Source organism: Aotus nancymaae, unplaced genomic scaffold (assembly GCF_030222135.1).
Source record: "Aotus nancymaae isolate 86718 unplaced genomic scaffold, 86718_ANA_hifiasm-v0.15.2.pri h1tg000006l, whole genome shotgun sequence".
In the NCBI taxonomy this organism is placed as follows: domain Eukaryota; kingdom Metazoa; phylum Chordata; class Mammalia; order Primates; family Aotidae; genus Aotus; species Aotus nancymaae.
This window is the reverse complement of record NW_026988417.1, coordinates 96,238,655-96,251,451: the sequence shown is the minus strand read 5'-3', so window position 1 is coordinate 96,251,451 and position 12,797 is coordinate 96,238,655. Positions and strand designations below refer to the sequence as shown.

The window sequence follows — 12,797 nt, the reverse complement described above, 5'->3', positions numbered from 1 at the left end:
AAGTGCTGGGATTACAAGTGTGAGCCATGTGCCCAGCCTCACTGGTGAATTCTATAAAATATGTAAGGAAGAGATAATACCAATTTTAACCATCCTCTTTAAAAAATGGAAAAGGGAACACTTCAACTCATCCTAGGAGGAGACTAGCATAACTCTGATACCAAACTAGAGGGAAGAAAACTACGGAATGGTGTCCCTCATGACATTTGACAGAAAAGTCCTTAACAAATATGCTAGTAAATCAGATCCAGCAATCTGTAACTCACAAAGATAATGTCAGTATATGTTCTCCTGACAGTGGGTCCTTTGTATAAACATTGTCTACTTCATTTCTTTGCAGTGCTATTATTAAGGCTTGATGGAATATTTAAACAGCTTAATTAAGATATGACATGCAGTATACTGTGCTCATATTTAAAGTTTACAGTTTGATAAGTTTTGACATATGTATATATTCAGTGAAACCATTACCACAATCAAGATAATAAACATCTCCATCACCCACAAAAGTTTTTTATGTCCTTTGTAATTTCTCTTTGGACCCCAGTTGAGAATCACTGCTAACCCTTTTATCCATATTTATATAACTAGAAAGTGACCTCTTAACTATTCTGATTTTTGGCACTTATCAGTGCTTTCCCTTTCTCCTGGTTCAGGCTCTTCCTGATTAGTTTTTGTTGTTGTCTTTCATGATTCAGAACAGTTATTATTAATAAGTCTCAGAACAACCTGTAAATTAGGTGGTGGTATTCACATTTTATGGGTGAAAAAACTGAGGCTCAGAGTGATAGAGTAACATAAAGCTCTCAGAACTGGAAAGTAGCAGAGTCAGAATTCAAACTTACATATATCTAGCTCCAAAGCCTGAGTAACTTTAACTGCACAGTGTTTCCTTCCTATCTTGCTTTATTTTGAAAACAAAAGTCTGTGTTGCCTTATTTTTTTGCAAGGTAGCACGCCCACACCAGTGGCCCCAAAATGGAAAGATGGAAGGAAGAGTTAAAGGTTAAAGAGGAAATGGAAATAAGAGTACATGGAGTTTGGAAATCAGTGGCAATAAATGGCAGATCTTTTCTGTAAGGACAATTTGCATATCAGTTTACTTATTTGATCCAGGGTCTATCCAAAATGAACACTGTATAATGCAGCCAAGGACTCAACTTGAGTGTGAAAGTGTTTCCTGGCCCAGTCTGTTGATGCTGGACTTGTTGGCCCATCTTCCCTAGCCAAATCGATACAGGATCCTTTAAATCTCTTTGGAACATGTACAGTTAGAATTTTGTGCTTCAAAATGCTTCTCTGGTAGAGTTTACATAAAGATAAATGTTATAGTGTTCCACAGCTAGTAAACTAAATATTATTGGTCGGAAATATTTATGGAAACAAATTATTAATGGTCTGTAGTAAGGGATATCCATGTCCTTAAATTAGTTACCAGGAGCTGTTAGAAAATTCCTGCTCTGGCAACCTACAGAATGGGAGAAAAATTTTGCCATCTACCCATCTGACAAAGGTCTAATATCCAGAATCTACAAGGAACTTAAACAAATTTACAAGAAAAAAAACCCGTCAAAAGTGGGTGAAGGATATGAACAGACACTTCTCAAAAGAAGACATTTATGCGGCTAGGAAACATGAAGAATATCTCATCATCACTGGTCATTAGAAAAATGCACATCAAAACCACAATGAGATACTATCTCATACCAGTTATAATGGTGATTATTAAAAAGTCAGGAGACAACAGTTACTCATGAGGCTGTGGAGAAATAGGAATGCTTTTACACTGTTGGTGGGAGTGTAAATTAGGTCAACCATTGTGGAAGACAGTGTGGTGATTCCTCAAGGATCTAGAACCCAATTTACCATTTGACCCAGCAATCCCATTACTGGGGATATACCCAAAGAATTATAAACCATTCTATTATAAAGACATGTACATGTATGTTTATTTTAGCACTATTTACAATAGCAAAGACTTGGAACCAACCCACATGCCCATCAATGATAGACTGGAAAAAGAAAATGTGGCACATATATACAATGGAATACTATGCAGCCATAAAAAAGAATGAGTTTCTGTCCTTTGCAGGGATGTGGATGAAGCTGGAAACCATCATTCTCAGCAAATGAACACAGGAACAGAAAACCAAATGCTGCATGTTTTCATTCATAAGTGGAGTTGAACAATGACAACACATGTACACAAGGAGGGGAACATCACACACTGGGGCCTGTCAGGGGGTAGGGGACTAGGGGAGGGAGAGCATTAGAACAAATACCTAATGCATGTGGGACTTAAAACCTAGATGATGGGTAGATAGGTGTGGCAAACTACCATGGCACGTGTATACTATGTAACAAATCTGCATGTTCTACACATGTATCCCAGAACATAAAATTAAAAAAAAAAAAAGGTACAGGAAAATCTGAATAGACCCTCTGCTGGAAGCATTATGAAAAGTAAATAAATGGATATACTGCATCATTCTCAGAAAAAAAAAAAAATGTCTGTCTCCTTTTGCCCACAAGACAGATTAAGCAGGGGCTGCCCCATTGTTGGTGTCAGAAAAGTTTGAGTTTGAGTGTAATACATTGATGGTATGCACTTGATTTTAGAAATATCTTACTGGTAACATTTCTGAAAATTTGCCAACTGTCATAATATTAAGAATTTCAAAATGTAAGTTTTTATTTAATTGCATTTGAGTTCAAATTGCATGTAATTGTTTATTACTAATTCAGAACTAAAAATATCAGTCTTAAATTCCTATTAAATTAATTTGAGGCATTTTTCCTAATTAATTGAATCATGAATAATTATGAAGCTCATCTGCTTTCTTTTATTACAGCAGTCCGTACTCCATTCTTCCTTCTGTGTCTTCAGATAGGTTGTTTTTTCTTTTCCTGTGAGTATGCAAAATAGTAAACAAAAGAAGTAGATGAGCTGATTTTGGTACATCCATACAGAGGAGCTTTATGGGCCTATTAAAAGGATGCTTATGGAAGATATTTTAATGAATATGATATCATAAACAAAAAAGCAGCATATAACATTATTTGTAGATTCCTCAGCCAGATAAAAATAAGATAGAAAACAAAAATGCAAAACTATTAGATGTGAGTGTCCTGGTCTTTTATACATTTATCTTCAATTTCTCCATTATTGGCACTTACTGGTTTTAGTATAGAATATACATCCGATAGGGCAGGGATTTTTATGTTTCATTTCCTAGAGCTGTACCTGATACCAAGTAGATGCTGTGAAAGGAAGATAAAAATTCGACACCCTAATTCCTGATGCCAGATGAAAAAAATTAAGCCGAAAGTCGATTCATGCAGGAAGCTGCCTTTCCTTTTGTTCCTAAGCAGAGACCTAACAGATAAAAGGTTAAATATCTCCACGGGTAGCTACTCTGTGTTCGCCTTATTCTTATGTAAAGTGCCGATTTACTGAGTGCCAGAGGAATACATAATTGACTGTTACCCTGCCTGCTCCTTTTGCTTGCAACATGTGGATTACCATACCCTCCTTCTTTCCCCTCCAGCCCACTTTTTCCCTTTAAATATTGAAGCACTCAAAGTCATCTTTGGAGAAAGACTCAGACCACAGACTATTTCTGTGACTCTGTGTTTATTTCTTCCAGGCATGTCCTTAATCTTGGCAAAATAAACTTCTAAGCTGATGGAAAAGTATCTGAGACCTGTCTCAGATACTTTTTGGTTTGCAGTGTTGAATGAGTGAATGGTTAATAGGAAATTGGTATATTTTCAATGTGTGCATTTTAAATATTCAGTAAACTTTATTCCATTTAAAATGTAGTAAGAGATATTTCAGTTTACCAGGAGTACTATATTACATCGACTCCGACCGTAAAAAATGTGTTTTTTCAGCTCAGCATCACTGATCATTAGAGAAAGGTAAATCAAAATCACAATGAAATACCATCTCATGCCAGTCAGAATGGCAATTATTAAAAAGTCAAGAAACAATAGATGCTGGTTAGGCTGTGGAGAAATAGGAATGCTTTTATACTGTTGGTGGGAATGTCAATTACTTCAGCCATTGTGGAAGACAGTATGATGATTCCTCAAGGATCTAGAACCGGAAATACCATTTGACCCAGCAATTCCATTACTGAGTATATACCCAAAGGAATATAAATCATTCTACTGTAAAGACACATGTACATGTATGTTTATTGCAGCACTATTTACAGTAGCAAAGTCATGGAAGCAACCCAAATGCCCACCAGTGATAGACTAGATAAAGAAAATGTGGTACATATACACCATGGAATGCTACCCAGCCATAAAAAGGAATGAGATGTCATTTGCAGGGACATGGATGAAGCTAGAATCCATTTTCCTCTACAAACTAACACAAGAACAGAACCAAACACTTCATGTTCTCATAAGTGGGAGTCGAACAATGAGAACACATGGACACAGGGCGGGGAACATCACACACCAGGGCCTATTGAGGGGTAAGGGCAAGGGGAGGGTACTTAGATGAAGGGTCACTAGGTGCAGCAAACCACTATGGCACACATATACCTATGTAACAAACCTGCACATCATGCACATGTATCCCAGAACTTAATAAAAATAACTACAATAAAATTTTACTTTATTCCTTTAAAAAATGCATTTTTACCCTAAATGTAGAAATTAGTTCATTGGAAGTTAAAGCAAACTGACAATTAAAATCAGATTTTTAAAAATGTTTTCTTAAATTTTCTTAATAGATTCTTCAGTTTGACGATATCTTGGCCAATACTTTCTACCGAGAGCAGTTTGGAATGTACATGGAAAGGATGGACAAGAGAGCTCTGATTAGTTTTTGGGAATCTGTGGAACATTTAAAGAACGCTAACAAGGTAGTATACATAGGCTGAAAGGAATATTAATCACCAGATGATGTAAACTTGGCATGTGAAGCAGTGTATCTGTTTTTCGTAAAAGAATGTTTTAAACCAAATATAATGACATTATGTTCTAGCCCATAACAGCAAATAAAATTACATTCTATTTTTATAGAAGACACTTGTGAATGTGTAGTCAAGGAAAAAAGGATTTATAAATGTACCAAGAGATTGAATTTAGTTTGGGGTATTTTTTTTTACACATTATAAAAAGGCATATGTATATCCACATTGCTATTATAATGAATTAGGTCTTGTCACCTGCACTTTAGTCTCAAAATCTTGCCATTTATAGTATCATAACGTGCATGTTTTATACTTTGCCTTTTATTTCTTTTTTGTTTTCTTTGTTTTTCTGAAACGGAGCCTCACTCTTTTACACAGGCTGGAGTGCAGTGGGGCGATCTTGGTTTACTGCAACCTCCACCTCCCACTTCAAGCGATTCTCCTGCGTCAGCCTCGCGAGTAGCTGGAATTACAGGCACGTGCCACCACACCCAGCTAATTTTTGTATTTTTAGTAGAGAGGGGGTTTTACCATATTGGCCAGGCTGGTCTCAAACTCCTGACCTCAGGTGATCCATCTGCCTCGGCCTCCCAAAGTTCTGGGATTACAGGTGTGAGCTACCGTACCTAGCTTTTATTTCAATTTAAATATGACTAAAGGAAAGTAAACATATTTTTGGGTACACATCTTAGAATGAAGAACCCAGTAATCAGCATTATGCTTTGCATTTGGCAATATATGTTTAAGAATTATGTGTACACAGTCTTTATGTATATAGTCAGCCTTCCTTATCTGTGGGTTCTATATCTGTAGATTCAGCCAACCATCTACTGCAAATATTTGGGGGACAAAACTGCATAGGTACTGAACATGTACAGACCTTTTTCCTTGTCATTATTTTCTAAAAATACAAAATAACCATTTACGGAGCATTTACATTATATTAGCTCTAAGTAATCTGGAGAGAATTTAAAGTATATGAGAGAATGTACGTAGTTTATATGCAAAAACACTGCACCATTTTATATCAGGGACTTGAATGTCCTTGGATTTTGGTATCTTCAGGAAATCTTAGAACCAATCTTTCATAGATCCCGAGGGACAATTGTATATGTATATGTATGTCTATAAACATACACAGTAATATCTATAACATATGACATATGTGATTAGTATATATTATTGTGAGAGGTTTATTAAAATAAGCACCAAGAGGCTGGACTCCGTGGCTCACACCTGTAATCTCAGCACTTTGGGAGGCCAAGGTGGGTGGATCACAAGGTCAGGAGTTCAAGACCAGCCTGGCCAACATGGTGAAACCCCGTTTCTACTAAAAATACAAAAATTAGCCTGGCATTGTGGTATGTGCCTGTAACCCAGCTACTTGAAGCGGGAGAATTGCTTGAACCTGGGAAGGCGGAGGTTGCAGTGAGCCGAGATCACGCCACTGCACTCCAGCCTGGGTGACAGAATAAAACTCCATCTGGGGGGTGGGGGAAGTCACCAAGAGGATTTTGTACATTGAATTACTCATTCGCATAATAATGTTGCTAGAACAGACTGCCAATTTACAATGTATTGTTAGTCACAAACTATACTTGTTAAGGAACTAAATCCAGTCCTGCAGTATCTTTAAATCTTCTTAGGAATGCCTTTTATTGTTAAATTGCAAGCCCCAAATTACCTCATTTTACCCAATATTGTATTTACCAACTCTGTTATTCATTTTAATCATGAGTTTTGACTCCAAATGACTTCTAGTTGCTTTCAAAGGAATATTGTAAAGCGCAATCCAAAGAGTTTTCCTAAACTATGGAAAACAATTTGAAAAATTTCAATGGAATAAGAGCATACAGCTAACTCAAAATAGCCTTATTTTGATCTAGCAACATTGATTTAGATGTAAACATTCTGGAATGTATGTTAAATTATGTCATTAAATTGTATGTCTTTATACACCATGGAATATTATGCAGCCATCAAAAACGATGAGTTTGCATCCTTTGTAGGGACATGGATGAACCTGGAAACCATCATTCTCAGCAAACTGACACAAGAACACAAAATCAAACATCGCATGTTCTCACTCATAGACGGGTATTGAACAATGGGAACGCATGGACACAGGGAGGGGAGCACTATACACTGGGGTCTGTTGCGGGGGAGTAGAAGGGGGACAGCGGGGGGTGGGGAGTTGGGGAGAGATAGCATGGGGAGAAATGCCACATATAGGTGAAGGGGAGGAAGGCAGCAAATCACACTGCCACATATGCAGCTATGCAACAATCTTGCATGTTTTTCACATGTACCCCAAAACCTAAAATGCAATAAAAAAAAAAAATTGTATGTCTTTGCTCTTTACTACTGTTGAAAACTTTGCATAACATTCCTAGAGTGAATGAAATGCCTTTAGAGGAACTGTAAAGATTATATTAATCAGAAGAGATGGTTTGCATTTCTGAAATAGGCTGGTGATGACCCAGGCTCATTGCTGAAGACAAAGCTTTCTAATAAAGCATGACTAGGAAATAATCATTCTGAAAAGTGTTTTTCTTGTTTTTTTGAGTTACACAATTATTATATTTGCTTCTTTCTGGGATAAGAAATGGCACTTCTAGTTAGTTATATTAGGTAAAAAGTTAAATTGATATTAGCTGATAAATTTTTTTCTTGTGGAATTGAGATTTATGAAAAGGAATCTATTGCAGGAAGAGAACTGTTCTTATTCTCCCCTCACCACCTCCAGTGTTTAAAAGAAGCTGCGGCTGTTAACTGTTCAACATGTTCATTTAATGAACCAGTTGTGTTTTTTTAGGATCTGACATTTGCCCCTTGACCCTGAATATGGACACAAAATTCTAAATACCAGGGTGCATCTTAAATGTCCTTCTTCTGACTTTCAAATACAAAGAATTCAGAGGAAAATAATTTCTCTCAGAGATGATATGTCTTACTTTTCTTTTTTTATCTTCCTGTCTTTTCAGAATGAAATTCCACAATTAGTTGGTGAAATTTATCAGAATTTCTTTGTGGAGAGCAAAGAAATATCTGTGGAGAAATCGCTTTACAAAGAAATTCAGCAGTGTCTTGTAGGAAATAAAGGTATTGAAGTGTTCTACAAAATCCAGGGAGATGTTTATGAGACCCTAAAGGATAGGTATTACCCTTCATTTATTGTCAGTGACCTGTATGAGAAATTGTTGATAAAAGAGGAAGAGAAACACGCCTCGCAGTTGATTTCCAACAAGGATGAGATGGTGAGTCACATTTAACTTTCTGCTCCTTTTTAATGGATAAGCTTTTAAATATGTTTAGGTGGGTGCATGTTGTATGAGCCAAATGTGATTGATGCACATCTTCACCTTTTAATATACAGGACCTTAAATAGAATAAAACTAACATCTTTTAATATACAAGACCATAAATAGAATAAAAAGCAAGCATTAATAACCTTGTTACCTCTGGCCTTACATATTTCTTTTTTCCCGTTTTATCCTCTGACCTACATGTTCCCTCCTGCTGGCATTGAGTCAGAGACCTCCTGCCCTCTGTCTGTTTTATACACACCCCTGGTTTGGCTCTGGAAAAGTGAAGGCAGAAAGTCTGTGGGGTGGGACATTTATGGCTTAGACCAGCTAAGAAAATGAGCAGAACTATAGTCTAGCCCTGGAAGAGAGAAGGGATGGGGAAAAAATGAGGAACAGTAAGGAATGTGGGAGAAGTTAAGGAAATATTTTGGAGTATAAAGAAATCAGAAGAAATTAAAATGCTCCAAAAGACAGCTTGTTAATATAAGAGTTAAAGAAAGAAAAGAAACACATAAAACAGCTCAGCAGTCAAAGACAGGTTTATTTGGAGAATGAATCTGAGAGGGGCTTCTGGCCAATTTTGGTTAGGAGCTCTCTGTCTTACAGACTAAGAGTATTTAAGGGTTTTAGGGTAAGAGAGCTTATCACAGACTTGGAATGTTTCTCTGTTGAGGAGAAGTTTATTGCAGGGTTGGTGTCTCTGATCAGAGGGGAGGTTATCTTGGCCTGACATCTCTCTGGCTGGAGGGGAGGTTATCTCTCCCTGTCTCTGGTCAGGGAGGGGTTTATCTTACAGTTGGAATGTTTCTGGTCGGAAATGTCATTTGTGGTTTATGGTCATGCTGACCTTAGCTATTAGGCTGATGCCCTTTTGATTTAAGCAGTTTTGATCAAGGGGATCTTTAAAATGGCAGTACTTATCCAAGATGGTGATGCTCCTGCTCTGTCAATGCAGACTCTATAGTTATAAAAAGGACAAGGGGCAGCATGTTCATTCTGGCTACTTCCTGCTGATGAGGGGATGGAGAGTTTTCTGGTCTTGGATTGACTGTAGGAGTAATGCCATGTGTAGATGTTTTTGGGTAGTTATCTGTGAAATGGCCATAATCCTGTCAGTTAAAAATCTTTGATAAAGGTTAATTACCAACAGGGTAAGAACATTAGTCCTAGGCATATTATTAGGAGAGGGCTCAGGAATGATACCATGCTATGATTTTGTTCCCAAACAAGAATCTCTTTGGTTGTTGGTGATATTCCCTTAGCTTTTTAGCATTTCTTTAAGTTTTTCAGCAGCGTCTCTTACTAAGCCCAATTGATTGAGATAGAAACAACATTCCCCACCCAATGAAAGGCAGAGGTGCATGTTTGGAAAGGCCTATGTGTAATTTTCTGTTAATTACTGTTACCAAAAGACAAATCATGATAGGACTATTTTTCTATGACCATTGGTACTTTATTTTTCCTTGAAAAAATTTTGATTTACTGTTTGTTACAATTACTAAAAGTTAGAAGAAGAAAACTTGGAAAAAAGTTAAGGATAAACAAACCAGAAGCTAGATGTCAGCAGTTCTTTGCAGTGCCCTGCATGCTGTTGCTGCTCATGAATCTAATTCATGAGCTGTTAGGTAATCTAGCCAGACTTTTCCAAGTTGCAAGGTTCTTATGAATATTAAGTCACTTTCAAATGCTATTTTACTTGTAAAATAATATACCTGTTGATTTGTAGAATATATCAAGAGAAGGACTAAACAAAGTATATACTGAAAATACTTTTACTCATGAGAATATGGTAATTTTCTTTTAGAGGGACTTTCATGAGTTTTTAATAATATTCTTAGGAGACTGGAAAGCCAAATGTCAGTGTCTTGGTTGAAGATTAGGTACAGAATATTCAGGCTGAGTTGGAAAGATAACTGAGTTGCCTTCCCCTGTTCTATGCAGATTTCCTTGGATTTAGGACTTGGGAAATAATGGCTTGGGATTTTTCCCCCTTTCTTTAGGCCATACAATGTTTTCTTTTTACTGAAATTCTGCACAGCATTTACTCTGGTTCCAAAGACTTTGATTTTTCTCTTTGTTGAGCAAAAGCAGTCTAAGTTTTCTACTTTAGTATTCTTTCCTTACTGGAATGTAGTATTTTGCAAAAGGGTATTGTAACAGATAATAATTACTGAATTTTCTATCATTATAAGATATGGTGGTATGTGACTTTCCCCCAGGGCCCGAGAGATGAGGCTGGTGAGGAAGCTGCAGATGATGGTACCAATAGGATCCATGAACAAGCCAGTTTTGCTGTAAACAAACTGCGAGAACTAAATGAGAAACTTGAATATAAAAGGCAAGCTCTAAATTCTATTCAAAATGCACCAAAACCTGACAAGAAGGTAACTCTTTGCTTTCAAGGTTGTCTTTGAAAGTTTACATTTGTCTAATTTGGTAGTTTTCAGTTGAGGTGGAGAAGTGTCACTTTCTTTTAAAATAATTTTAGCCATGAGCAAGTTCCATTATTATTTTTTTCCTTCTAGGATAGAATTAGAAAACATTTGTTTTTAATCTCTTATGGTTTGGAGTTTTTTCTCAGTTTCAACTGAGTAACTCTATTATTTGCATCTGCTTTGCCTACAGGGCCTTTGGGGAAGGGGCTAAGCTTTCTCTTGTACCAGGGTCGGTTCTGGAAGTTAATTAAATACTCCAGGACAATCTTTTGAAAAAATTTGTTTTCTTCAACTGCTGCAAGTGCAATTTAGAGAATCTTACAGTATTGTACAAGACATAAATTGTTTTTCTTAAACCAACAATTTGAAAGTTTAAAAATGTAAACAGCATCTCATTAATTGGTCTTTCACAAACCCAAGCTGTGGTGTGACTTTTTGCTTTGCGTTTTGCTCTTTAGAATTCAACAAGGAAGTTTCTCTAATGTAGATATGGCTGATGCTCTTTGGTCTGCCAGATTGGTCTCTGGGACTTTGTGAATATGTGTTTGATGATTTCAAGTGGTCAATAGGAGAGCAACTTAGAATATAACAATTTCATTGAGTCACATTGGGTTTTCTGTGAACATCTGCCCAATCCTATTGAGCCTTCTTTAGTACTTTTTTTGTGAACATTCAAATGTTTTTGTAGTAGGAGAATATTCCTGAAACAAGATGTAAGAAAAACTGGTATCATGAGCCTATCAACAATTTACAGTTAAAATATCTATTCATCTATAATGCGAATAACTGTCTAAACAAGTGAGTTTTCTTTAAAAAAGAAAAATCGAAGAAAAATCCTTCAAAGGTGTGTCATCTTGGTTAGTAGTAATATTTTTACAGAATTATGAAGGAAGAAGAAGTTTAGTGTGAATATCACTTTAATAATTGTTAGTGATGGGCTGGTCGCACAATGGCTCGTGCCTGTAATCTCAGCACTTTGGGAAGCTGAGATGGGTGGATTGCTTGAGCCCAGAAGTTTGAGACCAGCCTGGGCAACACAGGGAGACCCCATCTCTAGTAAAAATTTTTTAAAAAATTAGCCTAGCATGATAGCGCATGCCTGTAATTCCCAGCTACTAGTCAGGTTGACGCAGGAGGATCTCTTGAGTCTGGAAAGTCAAGGCTGCAGTGAGGTGTGATCACATCACTGCAGTCCAGCCTGGGCAAAAAATGCGGCTGGGCATGGTGGCTCATGCCTGTCATCTCAACACTTTAGGAGGCTGAAGCGGGTGGATCACTTGAGGTCAGGAGTTCGAGACTAGCTGGTGTGTGCCTGTAGTCCCAGCTACTTGAGAGGCTGAGGCAGGAGAATTGTTTGCACCCAGGAGGTGGAGGTTGCAGCCAGCTGAGATCGTGCCACTGCACTCCAGCCTGGAGACAGAGCGAGACTCTGTCTCAAAAAAAATTAGCCAAGTGTGGTGGTGGGTTCCTGTAATCCCAGATACTCAGGAGCCTGAGATACGAGAATCACTTGAACCTGGGAGGTGGAGGTTGCGGTGAATTGAGATCATGCCACTGACCTCCAGCCTAGGCAATAGAATGAAACTCAGTCTCAAAAACAAACAAACAAAAATTTAAGATTCATGTTGAAAAAGGTTTTGGCAATCTAGCAATTAACATACCACACCCCCCAAATTTGTAATAGTAAGACTTTTCTAGATTAAATATCTACTTGTTAATCAGATCATTTTCCTGTGCATACACAGTGGTACAGACTTCTAATACAGAGTGCCAGTGGTTTGCTTAACCCTCCTTCTCTCACACATCTCTGCACCAACAGTATAATTAGCTACTGGATGGTAAAGTTAGCCTTTTAGTTTGATTCCTGAAATTTACTGCCTAGGTTTTTTTGTTGTCGTTTGTTTGTTTTCTCTACAGATTTTGTGAGTCTGGCACAAACTGTCCAATTCTAGGGTAATGTTGGGAGTAAACCATTAACCATGAAGAATCTCAGTAATACAAGTGATGAGTAAATGCATGGTGCTGTGCTAGTTGTGAAGATTCAGTGAAACATAGAATCTGACACCTGCCCTCAAGGAGCAAATAATGCTGGTTATGGAATTAAAACAGACATGAAAATAAAA

General features: G+C 37.3%; 1 protein-coding gene across 3 annotated transcripts in view; it reads left to right on the top strand.

Moving 5' to 3' along the window:
* Nucleotides 1–12,797, top strand: part of SNX25 (sorting nexin 25) — a 156,531-nt gene that overhangs the window by 116,316 nt on the left and 27,418 nt on the right. For all 3 annotated transcript variants that reach the window (XM_012452846.2, XM_064369773.1, XM_064369788.1), the window contains 3 exons: nucleotides 4,749–4,880; nucleotides 7,916–8,188; nucleotides 10,459–10,623. In XM_012452846.2, the coding sequence (XP_012308269.1) occupies nucleotides 4,749–4,880; nucleotides 7,916–8,188; nucleotides 10,459–10,623 (570 nt within the window). The remainder of the gene's footprint in view (nucleotides 1–4,748; nucleotides 4,881–7,915; nucleotides 8,189–10,458; nucleotides 10,624–12,797) is intronic.